This window comes from Ctenopharyngodon idella, chromosome 9 (genome assembly GCF_019924925.1).
Source record: "Ctenopharyngodon idella isolate HZGC_01 chromosome 9, HZGC01, whole genome shotgun sequence".
Lineage (NCBI taxonomy): Eukaryota > Metazoa > Chordata > Actinopteri > Cypriniformes > Xenocyprididae > Ctenopharyngodon > Ctenopharyngodon idella.
Genome location: NC_067228.1, coordinates 35,956,836 through 35,975,065, shown reverse-complemented (window position 1 = coordinate 35,975,065; position 18,230 = coordinate 35,956,836). Strand labels below are relative to the sequence as shown.

General features: G+C 38.1%; 1 protein-coding gene across 1 annotated transcript; it reads left to right on the top strand.

Moving 5' to 3' along the window:
• Positions 1–4,214: 4,214 nt before the first annotated feature.
• stac3 (SH3 and cysteine rich domain 3) lies at positions 4,215–16,239 on the top strand. Its single transcript, XM_051907114.1, has 13 exons — positions 4,215–4,411; positions 6,515–6,575; positions 6,656–6,734; positions 6,801–6,957; positions 8,171–8,268; positions 8,391–8,451; positions 9,032–9,129; positions 9,224–9,290; positions 11,297–11,343; positions 12,885–12,976; positions 13,109–13,160; positions 15,612–15,749; positions 15,876–16,239. The coding sequence occupies exons 2-13, from the start codon at positions 6,559–6,561 to the stop codon at positions 15,972–15,974; spliced, it is 1,005 nt and encodes a 334-aa protein (XP_051763074.1). The 5' UTR covers positions 4,215–4,411; positions 6,515–6,558; the 3' UTR covers positions 15,975–16,239.
• Positions 16,240–18,230: the final 1,991 nt, after the last annotated feature.

Genomic DNA, 18,230 nt, shown 5'->3' with positions numbered 1-18,230 from the left:
CGCAATCCGAGAAACTGTGCAAGAATCCTTGGGATTCAGTCTAGCTCAGTTAGTGTTTGGACACACTGTGAGAGGACCATTAAAAGTTCTCAAAGAGAAAATGCTGGAAGTTGGTTCGAATTCAGAGATGCATATTCTGGATTATGTTAGTCGTTTTCGTGAACGATTGCATTATGCATGCAGTTTTGCACAGAAGTCTTTATTAACTGCTCAGTCTAAAATGAAGAAACGCTATGATGTCAAGTCTGTGTATCGTTCTTTACAACCTGGGGATGAAGTATTACGGTTGTTGCCTATTCAGGGTTCTGCCTTATCAGCACGGTTCTCAGGACCATACGTTGTGTTGAGAAAAATCAGCGAGACTGATTATGTTATTCGAACTCCTGACAGAAAGCGCCAGTCGCGCGTCTGTCATATTAATATGCTCAAGGCTTATCACACCAGAGATAATTCACAGAACAGATCTACTGAGGTGACCATAGGGCCCATGGAATCTTCTGTGGCTCTGACTTGTGAAGTACAATCAAATCTGGAGGATGAGGTTAGTGCAGATGACATAATCCTACGTAATACTTCTCAACAGTGTGCCAAGTTGGACAATTCTGAAATTTTAAAAAGTTTGTCGGCACATCTCTCTCATTTACCTGAAGATCAGAGACAAGACATTGTTGGTGTTATTACTGATTTTCCTTCTTTATTCGGAGATGTTCCGTCGCAAACTACTGTGTTGCAACACGATATTAATGTTGATGGCGCATCCCCTATTAAGCAACATTCATATCGGGTTAACAATGTTAAGAGATCTATTATGAAGCAAGAAACTGAATATTTGTTGCAGAATGGGTTAGCTAAACACAGTAGTAGCCCTTGGAGTTCTCCTTGCCTTTTAGTGCACAAGCCAGACGGTTCGTTTCGTTTCTGCACCGACTACCGTCGTGTAAATGCAGTTACAGTACCTGACTGTTATCCATTACCCAGAATGGAAGACTGCATCGACAATTTGGGCTCCGCCAAATTCGTCAGCAAGCTGGACTTATTGAAAGGGTATTGGCAGGTCCCGCTAACATCTCGCGCTTCTGACATCTCTGCTTTCGTAAAGTGCTTTTTGTAATGCTTACTTAGATGACCTTGTACTGTATTCAACTGAGTGGACAGAACATCTAAAACTCATTCGTACAGTGTTCGAACGTTTGGAGAAAGCTTCATTAACTCTCAATCTATCTAAATGTGTCTTTGGTAAGGCAAGTGTAACTTACCTGGGAAAAGAAGTTGGAGAGGGCCAGGTAAAGCCCGTCGAGGCTAAAGTGGCTGCTATTGCAGATTTTCCTGTGCCTACTTCTAGGCGGGAGTTGAGACGTTTTCTGGGTATGGCAGGCTACTACTGTAGTTTTTGTAAAAACTTTTCTACGGTAGTTGCCCCTTTGACTAGTTTGCTTAGCCCAGTTAATTCTTTTGTCTGGACTGAGGATTGCCAGAATGCATTCGAGGCAGTAAAAGCTATGCTATCTAGTGCTCCAATCTTGGCTGCCCCAAATTTTGAACGGTCTTTTAAACTGGAAGTGGATGCGAGCGCTGTGGGAGCTGGGGCAGTGCTTCTGCAGGAAGATGATGTGGGAGTAGATCATCCAGTTTGTTACTATTCAAAAAAATTTAATAAACATCAACAAAATTATTCTGTCATTGAAAAGGAAACATTGGCGTTGTTGCTCGCTTTGCAGTTCTTTGAAGTGTATCTGGGTTCTTCAAGTGCACCTATAGTTGTTTACACTGACCATAATCCTCTGGTTTTCCTTACAAGAATGTATAATAAGAATCAACGTCTTATGCGATGGTCATTAGTAGTTCAGGGATATAACCTTGATATTAAGCATAAAAAGGGTTCAGAGAACGTGCTAGCTGATGCTCTGTCTAGAGTGTAGCCTGGTAAATCTGTTTGAGATAAACATGACATGTTTATTTTTATGGGGTGGAGTGTTACGTCCCATGTTATTATTTGTTTTGGGATTGGTATTTTGTTTTTGTTTTCTTCCCTCTTCTCTTTTTTCTTTGTCTTTACTTTCATTTAAGCAGGGTAATGCGGGTACCTGAGTGGTCAAGTCTTTTGCCAATCATCCGTGACGCGTGGTGACGACAACGCGCGGCGTCACCAATGAGGGCGCCGTAGTTTGATTAAAGAGTGCACCTGTGTGGGAAGCGGGAGTTCTCTGGCACGCCACATATTCTTTGTTGTTTGGTGGTTGACTCACGTGCTTGTTTTGCCCTGTACCATTTTTGTGTTAATCTTTGTTAGTTAAGTCTGTGTTCTTTGATAAGTCAGTGTTAATGGCCATTCGATCTTTTCTCTCTGGTGTTTCTCGCCGTTTCTGTTATCTGGTTGATAAAACGACATTACTAAATGGGGAAAGAGATAAAGAACAGGTAAGATATCACGTGATATACATGTGCCACACTGAGCTATCAATTTTTGTATAGAACACTAGTTTAGTGACACGTGCCACTTTTTGTATTTTTGGTTTTAGTAAGGGTAGTGTATTTAGGGCGTCTTGGACGCTGAAGATTTTTCTTTTTGTTCAATGTAGGGTTTTTTTTTTGTGAATATTGATGGTTGAGTTAGATTAGAAGTTTTGTTTTCTGTTTAGTAAGATTGGTTATATTTTGTTTCTTTCTTTGATTTGGCACGGTCTCGTTCTTTTCTCTTTTCCCCGTTCTTTTGTGAATTATTTTTGGCTTGGTTAACGAATGTATATAATTTGTAAATTTATGTAAATAATTATATTTTGGGTTAGTTGGTATTGGTTTCACTATAATAAACAGATACGTGGCTGACTTAATGGTGTGTAATTATTTTCCAGTACACGTTCAATGTTTTAATGTTGCACCCTTGTTTTCCCTAGACAATTTAAAAAAGGGGTTTGTAACAAGGACATTTTCCATTTTGGACTCAATGAATGGCTGAGTGAACAGGGTTTATATAGGCTGAGCTAAATAAGGTAATGAGAAACAGCTGTAGACAATAATGGACGATGTGACTGGGCAATGAGTTATGGGTAATGTAGTCCTTGATGGAATGACAATAGTCTGGAGTGGAGTGTCTTCTGATGGCTATGAAGGGCACTCCAGCTGGTGATTGTGACATAATAGTAGGTAATTGTTTTTCTATTGGTACATCAGACACTTTTTCATCAGAATAACATTCTAAAAAATGTCTTTTATCAGATGTTTCAAATGGAAGAAGCTGAAACAGAGCCTGAGAGGCGTACAATGGCACTGTTTGTCATCAGGAGGGAGGAGGATCCTCTCCAGCCATCACATGAAACTGGGATTGTAATTAAAGGTGTGGAAGATCTTAATGATAAACCATTAGTGGCACATGCATGTGCTGTGTTATCAGGCCTCATCTATGCTCTGCACTGAAGTTATCCAAGTGAGCTCAAATACACTTTTGATGCACTGCGGAAAATATTCTTGGAGACCAAAGGAAATGACACACAGAGTGTGCACTCTGAATGTTAAGCTGGAAATATTGGAATTCGTCAACAAAAGACATTTGGATACAGCATTCTTTGTTCTGTTTTATAGCTGGAATACATCCCAGCATAATGGAATTAACTTTTTAAAGTGTTAATATGTAAAACACACTGGCTAGCTTTACAGCCTGCAGAGTTATTTATTTATTTATATTTTATGACAAGGTGATGCATTTTTGAAAAAAAACAAAAAAAACAATAAGCATTGTCGAAGAATATATTGCTGTCTTTATAGTGAGTAAAGTACACAGTGAGTAACAAAATGTTTTTAGTATTATCTTTGATAAGTTATAGTTTTATGTTTTGAAAATTGAACATATTATAGCTAATTTAGCTTTCTTTATGGTGAAATATCAGTTGACTTAAATTATTTAACATTTTGGCTTGAGTGTAAAGAGCATATATTGATGAAGGTATAATTACAAATTATACTTTATACAGAATCAGAAATTTAGCATAAGTTAATAAAGTCGGAGTCAATAGCCTCATGGGCAATGCAAACATTCTCTGTTATTGTTCTGGCCTCTCTACTACAGTTCTGGTCAAGGACTCAAACTAACAGGCCTGCAGTGAATCTGTGAATGACTTGAACTGACTACATTTGTGCATGTCTTTCAGAGAGAGAGAGAGAGAGAGAGGGTCTTATTACTCTTCGTCATCTGCCAGCTGTTTAAAACACTCACAGTGACACACACACACACACACACTCACATACATACATGTACAAGTGTTTGTTCCTCAGCTCAGACCAGTCTGGTTATTAGTGAGTTAAGATTAATTTATAAATCTCATGCAAACTCAAGCATAGCATGCTGTAGGACAACATCTCATTGGTTGAAAACTCATTGAAGACATCAGATTGCAATAAAGCAAAACATTAACAGGTATGTATATTTAATCATCGTAGTTTAGATCACGTACTTCACTCCTCTTATTGAGAATGTGTGCATTTAAATGTGACAATATTGAAATATATTTGCTATATGCAACCTAGAAAACATTCATAATTCCTCTGTAACTCTGCCTTGTGAGAGATACTAATTTTGTTGACCTCAGATTGTGTTTCCAGACCAGAAATAGAAACTGTGAGTGTGTGTATGAAAATAAAAATGGCTTAGTTGGTGTATTTGATTGGACAAATATTTCATATTTCACTGTGCTATGATAAATAAACTTCTGCAATATGCTGAAATTGTTGTCTATACAGTTACGGAAGAGTGTTAAAAGTTAATGCTCATGTACAATCAGTGTGAAGTTTTCTTCAGAAGCTGTGAGGAAAATCGTAACGTAATGTGATGCTTAACAACTAACAATTGCTACACATTTTATGGCCAGAAATGCAATTACAATAAAAAAGTTTGATTGAAAACATAAACATAATTGATACTTGTAAGCCATTATTGTAAGCCTGACTTTAGTCTCCTGTTAGACAGTAAAGTTAAATCACTTTGTAACTTCACACTGTTTTCCCTGATAAACTTCCCTGATTACCTGATCTAAAATATCAGTTGCTGATAATTCAAGTGTGCAACAAGTAAAAATAACAAAATATACCATACAGTATTTTAAACAATGAAAATTTGTGTAAGCATGTGCTGACAACATACAAAAGTGCTATAATTTAAATTCTGCTATGGCAACATGGAATATGCACAAGGTACTAATTTTAATTATTTTAATGCTAAAATAGCCTGTACCCTAAACAGCATTCAAACATTAAAATTTGTTAGTACCTAGTTACCTAGTTATTGTAATTACTATAATAAGTACATTGTATGTATATGGGGAACAGGACTGTAAAATAAAGTGCTACCATATATTTTTCCAAATGTACACTTAATGCCTGAATAATAATATGTTTAACCCACAGTGCTCTACTGCTGACCATATAAACATGTTTTTATTCAATGATATTTCATGCCTGCTGAGTTTCACAAATGCTACCATACAACAATTGCATTGACTCTGACTAAATTGCATCGAAAAATAAAGCAGCTGATAAAAATGACAAATTGAAATAAGAGACTTGTGCAAAAATATATTTGGTGCTGCTAAACATATTTAATTCATTTCAAACAGCCTTGTTATCCACTGCTTCTATATTTTACATATAGCTACTATACAAAAAATATGCATTTACATTTTAACATAGTGATGCTTGTCAATAAATCAAATACACAAACTAGAGATTCAAACATCCATTTAATAAATCATATGGGGTGATGTGTGCGTTCGTCAGACCTCTCAATCCTCTCTCAAACATTGGCGTGTTTGAAGTGTGTAGTCATTTCCTTCAAACAACACTGGTAGTGACACACTTCGCTTTGAACCTTCTGTGATTATAAGTTTAAGATGATCTGTGGCTAAATGCTTGCTAAATATATCCATTATGAAGAGAAATGCAGTTACAGTGTTTACCATCCATTGCTTTCTTGGATTGGCTTGGTCTGAAATAAAGTTTCAAAAACTTTTAATCCACTGTATTTTTAAGACAATATTAGAGTATTGATATTAGAGTATTAATATTAAATAGTAGTTCATTCGGTGAGTTGTTAAGGTGTTTTCTCAATCATCATTTTTTAATGAAATTTCACAAGTTTACCTGCCCATCCAGTCTTGACAAACTTATTTGGCTTGCTCAGTCCCAAGACTTGGCTCAAGCTCTGAGCTAATCAAACCCCCAGACTATGGGATTGGACAGAATGAGGTTGCTTAGAATAGAGGAGAAGATGGAGTGTTGGAGGGAAGCTGGAAAAGCCATCGCTGGCGCAGCTTAATGACTGCTGCTTATATGAGTGACAGGACTGAATGATTAGGCTCCTCCCAAACCTACGTTTAGAATGTCTTTTATTAGAGTAAAAAGTATTATAGAGTATTATAGTTTGCTTTGGAATGTAGAAAAGTAAAAGTTTTAAATATCTGAAAAATGTACAATTCAAAACATACAATCCAAAGATAACATCAGTTAATGTGTCATGGTTGTTTAGGTGCTGAATTCTGCTGACTGTCTGCGGTTGAGGAGGCTGTATTTATGGCTCAATATGACCAGTGAGTGTTTCCAAAGATTATATTGTCTTTCAGGAACATTATATAAGTTTCCAACTATCCAAATGCTGATTGTGTTTCAGACTCGAGGATAAAGATTCGCTGGATATTCATGATAATCCTCCAGCGCCAGACAATGTCGTAAAGGAGGATGACAACACTGTACGTATGTCAGCTTGTCTCTGTGTCTGTATTGTGTGCACACAACTCACTTTCTGTCCTCCTCAGGTGTATTTTGTCTATGATGAAGAGGTGGAGGAAGAAGAGGCTCCTCCTCCTCCAACCCCTGAGCCAGTAGTCCAGGTCAATGACAGACCACACAAATTTAAGGACCACTACTGCAAGAAACCCAAGTTCTGTGACGTCTGCGCACGAATGATTGTTCGTAAGTTCACATTTCACTCCATCATTGCCAGAAATTTAAATATTCCCCAACAACAAGAAGAAATTTTATGTGTGTGTCCTTCCTATAGTTAAACATGTATTTTCTACCTGCTGAATATATTCTGCTTCTACTGGAGTCAGTAAAGCAGTAGTGTCTTTATCCAATGGCATAAAAGGATAAAGGGCACGTATGTTAACATGATTACTTATACTTTATGGAATAAAGTCCGTGTAGAGTGTAAAGTGGGGTCCATATCTTTCCATAAACGTCTTTTTGCAAATCCTGTCAAATTGAAACTGGTTTACCAAAGAATCCACTTGGACACTACCTGAGATGTTATTGTTATTATGTAGTTCCTCTATCACTCATTCTGTCGAGGCAATGAGGCAATGATGAAGAAGGCATTGATCTGTGTTTGTGAAGGCATTCTTAGCTGATGTATTCATCTCGATTTGCAAATCTTTTTTTTTTTTTATAATTTTTTTAAAATATGCACACAATTTTCCACTTTTAATTGTATAAATAATATGTCGAAAATGGCTCTGTTAATGTTTCTTGTCTCATCACATCACAATGAATTATCAGTTACATATTATGAATTCAAAATGTTGCAATTTGACAAAAAAGTTGAGAAGTTTTAAATCACTGCATATTACTGCTGGCCATTTAACATGTCAATTGTAAAACAGTGGTCAGATATGAAATCTTACCTCTCATTATTTTACTGTTAAAACTAAAGCCTGCCTTCTTTGATTTTACTTGGCCATCTCAGTCATTTCGACATTGACAAGCGCTGTTAGACTGCTGAAGCAAAAAAAAATCTTCCTAACGATAAACAGAGCAGTGCATAATAAAAAGCATCATCAAGAATATCAAATAATGGGGGACAAATTTGGCCATATCTGATTATTGGTCTATCATAATTACGGCCCTGGAATCATGTGTTCCATGAGGAAGATGGCGGTGGGGATCTCCAGGACAGATTTGAGAAGCACTGCTGCTTACTAGTTACTACCTTGGTCAATACGCCTGTAACAGCCTGCTAGCCAATTTATAATCATTTCCAACTGTTTCACTTTATCTCATATGAATAACAATCATGCCTAATGTCAGTGTTGTGATATTGTTTATTTAAAAGCAACTGTAATTTGTGATTTAGAGAAAAAAACATATAATTTGCTCTACTAACTGATTTCTGTTCCTCTACTTTCAGTCAATAATAAATTTGCCTTGCGCTGCAAAAACTGCAAGACCAACATTCATCACTCGTGCCAGTCATATGTGCAGTTCCAGAGATGCTTTGGAAAAATAGTGAGATGACATTCTATATGGATTCTACTATTCATATATGTTCATATACAATATACGATTACATTCATATATGATTACATTGTCAGCTTCAATGTTTTCATTAATATCTCACTTCCTGTCAGCCTCCTGGTTTTAGACGGGCGTACAGTTCTCCACTCTATGATCAAGAGATCAATAACCCTGGTGAGTTGGATGTATTTATAAAAGTTAATTTTTGACAACATGAAAAGACTCTTGATGATAATTAATTAAACAAGCAGTGTTCAACAAAGAAGCTAACAGTGAATGTTCTCGGATAATGGTTCTTAAAGTTATGATACTTTCAGTAATGTTAATAGAAAGTTAGTTGACACATTTGCTCAAATAATTGTTTTCTGAAACATGTTAGTTGGACGTTCATCTAACATTTTTTAAATGTTACTACTTGTTTTGGAATGCACTGAGAACATTCAAAAGTAATGTACCCAAAATGTTTAAGAATATCAAAATCTTACTATTTGACCTATATGGGCATATTGGTTGGAGGACATGTTGATTATGTGCTAGTCAGGAAGTCTAGAATGTTGCTGTAACTATTTGGTTACACATAACGAAATATAAATCAATTATATGTCTGATAAAATAATGTATGTCTATATTTCATGTTTGAAGATTATTGTGAAGTAAAATGCTGTTAAAATGACTGAATAATCAAATGTGTAAAAATAAACTGAACACAATAAAATGATACTTACAGAATACTTACAGAATTGCATATGTGTAGGTCAGCAGAACCGCACTGATCCGGTGTTTGACACACTGAGAGTGGGTGTGATCATGGCCAATAAAGAGAGGAAGAAAGGGTCAGAGGACAAAAAGAACGTAAGTGACCAAGTTCTGCTTTTAAGAATTATCCAGCATATGCCTGAGCTCTCCCTTATATGAAGAACGTAATGAACATCCTTCATTTCATAAGATGATGATGATGATGATGGAGGAAGAGGAAGCTCAACAACCAAAAGAGGATGAAGAGGGTGGTGAAGGTAAGTTATACCAGGAGTTTGTTGTTGTTCGTTAACTCTACAGGGAATTCCACGGTTGAAATGCAGTCATCTCATAAGGAATCCACGCGACTGGGAATTACATGACACAATTGACAAATTTCACTGAAGTTTCAGTAATGTGGCTGTGCATTTACACAAAAAAAAACAAAAACAAAAAAACAGGGTACTCATTGCAGCTAAATATGCTTGTCATTCATCTACTGAGTGCCTAAACCTGCTCTGAATTTGGTAATTTACCGGAGTGAAAACCGCTGAAGCTGCAGTGTCTATGTGGCAAATGAAATACATTTTGTTTTGTGAGTTTCACATTGTAAAATTTCTGTTATCTTTATATGCTGGCATACTATATCTTCCTGGAAAATGGACCCAAAATATTGTTTGCAAGGGCAGTTTACTCATTTTTTGTCTAGTAACAATTGTCCTTTGTCGATTTTACACATTTCTCCACAGACTGGGGAAAGTTCTCTCAAAACAAGACATGTCTCTAACATGTCAGAATTTCCATCTAAGATTAATTTTCTCTTTATTTCATACAAATAATATAAATCATTTTCTTGAAACATTACACACAAATGTTCTTGCTTTCAAAACATTGTCACAGCCCTGGTCCTTGAGTACACAGATAAAAGGCAACAATGCTAAAATTGAAGTGTTCATTATGTATTGTGGGAATATATGTGGTCTGTAACTATAGTCTATAGCAGGGGTCTCCAAACTCGGTCCTGGAGAACTGCTGTCCTGCAGAGTTTAGCTCTCTTTCCACAAGCTCTTCAGCAGTTGACTGACAGTGCTCTATCAGTGTTCCTTCATCCTCAAACAGTCCAGTTGTTCTTCTCTGATGTACCTCTGGCCACCTCATCTCCACCTCAAGCCTCTCTGCTATTTCTCTGGCATCTGAGTTGAATCCATCATTTTGAAATTCCTCCAGGAATTCTGTCACTGTCCTAATTTCTTTCCTTACTCTCTGCAGTAAATAATTGGGACTCTTCAGGATCAATGGTACTTACCACAAAAAGCCATCTCTGCAGCTACTGGCAGATCTTTCCAATTCTTCAACCTTACAATTCTGCATCCCATTTCTCTGCGGCCTGCTCATTTAGAGCAGTCAATACCTTCACTATAAAGTTCTTTACACATTCAGTGAGAATGGTCAAATGGAGCTGAATTTTTTGCTGCAAAACACTATTGCAGTTAAAAGCAAATTATTTTAAAAATATAAAAGGGTCAAGAGCCCATCTAAAGCAAACACTGATCACCATGATGGTGGCATCATTTTTTGACCAATAAAGCTTCAACATCTAAACCTCTGTTAATTCGCAATAAGAGCTTCTGTAGACATATGACAGAAATAAAGTCAATCTGGTTAGTAATAAGTGAAGCTGGTTGTGGAGTTGATTTGATCAAAGGCTGTGGCTGGAAATCAGTTTTAGTTATTGTGTTTCTCTTTTCTTCAATGATTCTGTTTGTTAACAGCAGGTGTTCATCACTAATGATCAATCATCACTTAATTAATCGCTTAATTATCTCATTTACTTTAACTCTGCTTCAGTCTTACTTTAGCACTCTGTAGAGTGGGACGATATGTACTCTGAGCAGAGTTGATTTAACTCTTTATGGGCATTGTGTTAGTGCTTCGAACCAAAGAATTGTTGTGAATCTATAGGGCTTCAGACCAGGTGACTACTGGTTCCCATTGAGTCATCGACAAGCATTAAGCTCCTATGAAAGAGAACACTTAATCTATTGAACTCCGAAGCATGTGTACTAAAACAGGAAACAGCAACATATCACCAGTGTAACTGCTTACTGATCTCTTGAAACTAACATACTTCTAACAACATGAGATTAGCCTGTTAATTCTGATATTTTGAGGGAAACAAAGGCAGTTTGCATTTGAATCAATCTACAGTATATTGGCTTTTTATATCCATGAACTCAAAACAATAAGACATGTTGAATGGGCACACTTTATCCTTTATTGTTAGGAAAGCAAGATGGAGACAAAAAAGACAAAACAGCAGCAGATGACAAGGTAAAGTACCACTGTACTAGTGTTCATGCTGTCAAAAACGTTGCATGGACAGGAGCACAGGTTGCATGGGCTGGTTTGTCAACTTTATGCAGCATTTTCAAAGCTTGTAGTTCCATTCCTGTCCAGAATATTGAATATTATTATTCCCTTATGAGTTTGGGTGTGTATGTGTGTGTGCCCTTCGGTTTGTCTTGTCATTTGGTGTTTGTTGGGTATTTTTTTGTCAATAGTGGTGCTTGTTAAAGCATGTATCACTAATGGGTCATATGATGGGTTAAGGATTTGAAAACACCCCTAGTACTGAAATATAGTGCATAACTCATCCTACAACATTTGTGCTATGGGCATGATTTATACCTCAAAATGTGTGGCTTGTTGGGGAGAGGTGTGCTATTTCTTTGAAGTGATGAAGTGAGTGTAAAAATCCTATACCTGAGCCACATATAAAGACCAGAATTTCATAGAGACATAAGGAATAATTCACCCAAAAATTTGAATTTTGTCATCATTTACTCACCATTATGTTCCGAACCCATTAGACTTCTGTTAATCTTCAAAACACAAATTAAAATATTTGTAATGAAACCTGAGAGGCTTTGAAAGTCCAGGTAAGCAAAAGCTAACAGATCCAAAAAGGTTATATAGGCATCGTAAAATGAATCCATATGAATCAAGCAGTTTTATCAAAGTCTTGTGAATATACGTATATGATCGCTTTATATGATGAACAGGCTGTTATTTACAACTAAACATGAATGACACATACATATAGCACATCACATATGGTAAACGTGTGTGTGTGTGTGTGTGTGTGAGTGTGTGTGTCACGCACTACAACAAACCTCTTGGTTCTTGTGCATGAGCTTCCATGTTTACTAAGTGTATTGTGCCCTTAGTGTGTGTCAATCATAGAAATTAGGCAATATTAGTTTGACAAAGAACACAGAACATATCTCTCAAACTCTGTAGCATCTCTAACAGCGCAGAGTTTGATATCTGAAATCCTGTATTTTGTCATAAAACATTGGGATATCATTACAAAACTTTCTCTGTTACATTGCCATCCTGGAGGTAACTGAGAAGCTTGGGACCAACCCCACCTAGTGGTCAAAGACTTGATTACTTTGGCATTTGGCCAAATTTTCATTAAACAGTTTTATTATTAAAATAATTTTTTTCCTCCGCACTACTATCAGTGTGACAACCGTATCATAACCTTCTGACCATAGTGCAGAGGAGGAAGAAGAAAAATAACAATATAAGACAGTTTTATAGACTTAATAAGATACTTTTTAATTTCAAACATAAACTTAATTTCATCCCTTTCTTTGGTTTTTGTTTCCATGGGGAAAAAAAACACAAATCAGATTATTTTAACACCAAAGAGACTTTGTTGAACAGATGCTCTGGCATGTAGTGCACACACTTCAACAGGTTGTAACCGAGTCTGAATCTGGTTCCCCTATCTCACCCCAACTTCTCTGTCGCTGTGCGTAGAAGAGGCAAATAAAACCCTCTAACTGACTGTATTTGATTTGCAGAACAAGAAGCAGCAGCAGACGTTCAGTCAGTCTCACTATTATATGGCTCTGTATCGCTTCAAAGCCATTGAAAAAGATGACCTGGACTTCCAGTGAGTCTATTCACATATTTGTTAATATTTCAATTTAGTCATTGCATTCATGCATATAGTCATAGCTGTCATAAATGAATCATTAATTACTTTCATTTCTAAACCTGATCAGGTGTGATGTTTGTGTTTCAGTCCAGGAGATCGCATCACAGTGCTGGATGACTCTAATGAGGAGTGGTGGAGGGTAAGTTCATTGTGGTGGAATTCTATAAAAAGTTAAGGTTAGTACAGGAGTACATGACTAAGTCAGGAGTACAGTGTTTTCTCTTCCATACATTTCATGAGTTCACACTTACATATTATCAGAGAGAGTAAAGGTACTGTATTTAAGATTTTCACTTGAATAAAGCATAAACATACCCCAATTTGTTTGCAGATATTTAGGAAACATGCTAAGTTCACCTACTTGTTTCTTAGAAAAACAATGCTACAGCCAGACATTCTACTTTGAAATGTGCGTTCCGTGTCGGAATGTCTGTCTTTGTTTTGGTCTGTGCGAAACTGTGTGCTGCCAGTTTATCCAATAGTATTTCGACATCACAGGTTGCCAGTTGGCCGAAAACACCGCGTATTGCAGCCATGGAAACCAGCAAACAAACTGGGTCAGAGAATCACAGATTCTACCCGATCTAAAAAGCCTCTGCATCCATCTAAAAATCTCTATGAATGACAGCATATTAAAACACAGATAAATCAACTCATCAACTTATAGTGTGTAAGTCTCCTCAGCTTTCATTGTCAACTGCGCTTGCTCTTGTTGCGTGTCCTCAAGCTGGCAACCCACATCTGAGAAGGAGGGGGGCGGGGCAAACAATATTTTGAATTTGGACTGCAGTACCCATTCCTACATACCGCACCTTTAATGCAGGGCTGGGCAACTCTGCTCCTCAAGATCCACTTTCCTGTAGAGTTCAACTCCAACCATGATCAAATTCACCTGGCTGTAGCTTTCTAACAGAGATGGTCTTATTATTGGGAGATACAAGGGTTTATGGCTCTATCATTGGAGAAAGCCTAGTGGCTAACTTGGATCACATGTGCCTTGATAATCACATTACAGCCTGACATCACTGAATTTTGAGTTGTACGACTGTCAGTCGATGTTTGTGGATACCACAGAAATGAATGAGAAGTGCCATAAACTGAATCATACCTGTCACGCAATTGTCCGTGACTTCTCTTATAAGACAGCATTTTTGTTTCAGCATAAACTCTAAAAATTGATCAATCCAAAACAAATGTTTAAGAACAAACATGTTGACGATTAGCTGATGGGCTGTCGATTCATCAAATAAGCTATTTCCTCACAAAAGTGGTTTACTCAGTTTAGTGAAGCCTCTCCTCCATTCACATCCATTCCAAAAAATGGCCTCTTGTCTCCTTCCCTGCGTACCCGCAGCGTTAGCTAGCATTGCGCTTTTTTCGGCTAAGGTTGCAGGCTTGCCTTCAAGTGGCTTTATTTCTAGTAATCCTGAGAAACTTGATTAGCTTGTTCAGGTGTTTGAGTAGGGTTGGATCTAAAGTCTGCTGGAAAATGGATTTCAAGGGGTTAAATGGCTGGGATAGCTCTAAGCAGAAGTCTCCTCAACACAAAGAATTACAATGTTTCTTAGAGCCTTATTAAACAAACATCCAGTGTTAGAACACTATTGGTTAATTTTATTATTATTAACTGGTTTCAAATTCATCTCCTGTGATCACTTATGTTCTATTTCATTGCGACCCTCCCCATTTATTTTCTTATTTCTAGTTTCGTCGAAATCTGTGCTTTATGAATTCTGTGTTTTTTGTGTGTGCTTCCTTACAACACATGCCTGAATGAATGGCAAGTAGGCGTTGCTTCATGCTGCAGATCTATTCAGTGTCAAAAGTATACATTGGATTGATTTTAATAAATTTAACAGTCAAGCAAGAAAGCAAGAGACACACAAAGGGTTATGAAGAGGACCCATGCACTGAGCTTAGCACTAATTAGATAAGTGCACTGGGTGAGCTCACCAAATGTGAGATATATTTGAATAAAACTTTTGTATTAACTGAAGTAACAGTTCAGAATGATACCTTGCGATTCGAAAACAAGTTGGACGTTAAAAGAGGAATTGTCTGATGTTTCTGATTTGTGTTCGTGAATGATTCGTCTGTCAGACTGGATACTTGAGTTGGTTTCCTTATGGGTTGGTCTTTTACTAGATGTACTTGAATCAGATACTGGCCAAGTCAAATGTTTGTTTATGCAGCAACAAGAAGTCTTGTGTCCATGTGCATCTGGGTCTATGCTCAGGTTTGCCCATTACTAGTTATTAAAGTAGTTGTTAAACCTACTTTCTTTGATACCGCCCAGGGGTGTGTTTCCCAAGAGCATTGTTAGCCAACTATGGTCACAAGTTCTGTTAAATTGTGTTGTCATGATGGAACTTGAAACCATAGTTGGCTTTGGGAAATGCACCCCAGGTTAGAAAGTGCTTTCAGTGGAAATCAGAATGTATGACTTTCTAAAGTGTCTGAAGTGCTTGATTAGGGTTGACGCTAAACTCTGCAGTACATTGGGTGTCTAGAAGCAGGGCTTCAGACCTAGACTTTAAAGTAAACACTAGCCAACATATTCTGTTTTAAACTGTTTATGTGTGTGTCATAGGGTAAGATTGGTGAGAAGACAGGCTACTTGCCCATGAATTACATCATCAGGGTGCGAGCAGGCGAGAGGGTATATAAAGTGACACGCTCCTTTGTGGGAAACAGAGAGATGGGCCAGATTACCCTGAAGAAAGATCAGGTCAGTGTGTGTCTGTGTGAGGAGGACTGAAGAGAGACGAGTGTTGATATTGATGTCTTACTGCAACTGGGGGTTGGGGGGGTATTGACTGATTTTTCAGATTTATAACTGTGTTCTGCTTTGTAGATTGTGGTGAAGAAAGGAGAAGAGGTGAATGGATATCTGAAAGTAAGCACTGGACGTAAACTGGGCTTCTTCCCTGCTGACCTACTTCAGGAGATCTGAATGACGGAGATTCATTCAGAAAATAAGTGAAGTACAAAAATGGACAGAGAAAGATGAAAATGTCTGACCTTACTGGCACTGTGAAAGAAATACGAACACATGTGGGCATGTACACAGTTTCTAAATTTAACTTTCACCAAGCACTGTATATGAATAAAGATGTTCTTTGCTGAGAAAATAAAAACAAAGTTGCTCATTAGTTGTTGATAGTCTAATCCTAGATGTGAGCGAACAGTTTTCTAAATAAAACGTGTCACAAATTTTATTATGCAAGTTTGTTTTGCCTAAAACTCTTTGTGGCGACATATACATTGCTCACATTAAGACCTGGTGTAACACATAACCAAATCAATGAAAAACCATAGCAATGAACTGAAAATCAGGTCACAGAACTAAAACACATAGTAATCCCAGACAAACCCCTTATAAATATGCGAAACCTGAGCAGAGGCCTCAGCATAACGACTCTCCTATCGAGAGGAGGTCTAACAATGATCCACACTTCAGGACATTATTCCAGGAGGCTCAAAGAGAGCCTGCCACTCGTAACTAACATTCAGTGGAGCTCTAGAGAGGGGAGGCCACAAGAAAGAGAACCCTCAAAAGAGAGGAGGCCTGACAATGTTCTTAATAGCTAAGGAGGCTCACAGAGAGCTTGACAACTTAGTGAAAAAATAGTCGAGCTCTAGGAGCGGAGGCCTCAGCATAACGACTCTCCTATCAAAAGGAACCCTAATGATGTTCCACACTCAGGAAAGGCTTGCGAGGAGGCTCAAAGAAAGCCTACGACCCGCAACTGATATCCAGATGGAGCTCTAGAGAGCCTCAAGGTGACTCTCAAAACGAGAGGCCTGACAATGTTCATATTAGCCAAGGAGGCTCAGAGGGAGCCTAACAACTTGGCAAATAAAGGCTTCAATAAAAGCCGAGCTCTGGGAGCGGAGGCCTTATCATAACGACTCTCTAAATGAGAGGAGACCTTAACAACATTCCACAATCAGGATATCCCACGAGGAGGCTCACAGAGAGCCTGTGACCCATGAATGCTGACCTGGTGGAGCTCAAGAGAGTGTAAGCCTAGATAAAAACAACTCTGAAATACGAGAGGAGGCCTGGCGACTCTCATATTAGACAAGAAGGCTCACAGAGTGCCTGACGACTTAGCCAAAATAAAACTGAGCTCTAGGAGTGGAGGCCTCAGCATAGCGACTGTCCTATCGAGAGGAGGCCTAACAACACTCTACACATAGGACATCAAGCGAGGAGGCTCGCAGAGAGCCTACAACTCAAAATTGACATCTAGCGGAGTTCAGAGAGCGGAGGCCACAAGAAGTAAATTCTCAAACGAGAGAAGGCCTGACAACGCTTACATTAGCCAAGGAGGCTCACAGAGAGCCTAATGACTTAGCATAAAGTCGCCGAGCTCAGGGAGTGGAGGCCTCAGCATAACAACTCTCCTATTGAGAGGAGGCCTTAACAACATTCCACACACAAGATATCTCAAGAGGAGGCTAACAAAGAGCCTACAACTCATAACTGTTAACCTGGTGAAGCTCAGCGAGCGGAGGCCACAATACAGATACTTTCTGAGCGAGAGGAGGCCTGACAACACTCAAATCTAAATAAAATAACCCACATAAATTTGCAAGGAGGCCCAGGGAGCCTACAGCTCACATCTGCTATCATGCGAAGCTCAAGCTCCACACGAAATGTATAAATAAAAGCATTGCTATCAAAAAAATGCTATGTTGATAGCAATAATTAAAAAAGCTGAAGCCAAGGAAGCTCAAAAAAAAACTAGACAAAACAGCTTGAAATTTTTAACAGGCAAAAAGCGCTTCCTAAAAAGGGCTAAAAGCTTTACAAGACAGCAACACCAGCAGGTGGAGCTCTAAAGACGGAGGCCTAAAAAATTGGCATAACGACGTCAACCACACAGAAAATGTTTTTGCTTTCTGAGTGAAGCTCAAGGAAGCGGAAAAAACCCTGTTAAAATAAAAGTCACTAAGGAGGCTCTGAGGGAGCCTACCACTTAGTAAACTATCTGGCGTCAGACAGCGCATTCACAACTAGCCACTAGTGCTGATCCATCAGCAAGGTAGATGTAAAAGTAAAACAAACTGCCAAAAATATCTTAGGTCCAGCTTCAGGGCCAGATGTTAACACGTGTTAGAGCCAGGAAATGGTGAGGGGGGAAAGGAAGGGAGGAAGGAGGGAAGGAGACAGATGTTATTTTGTCTCTGGGACCTTAAAACG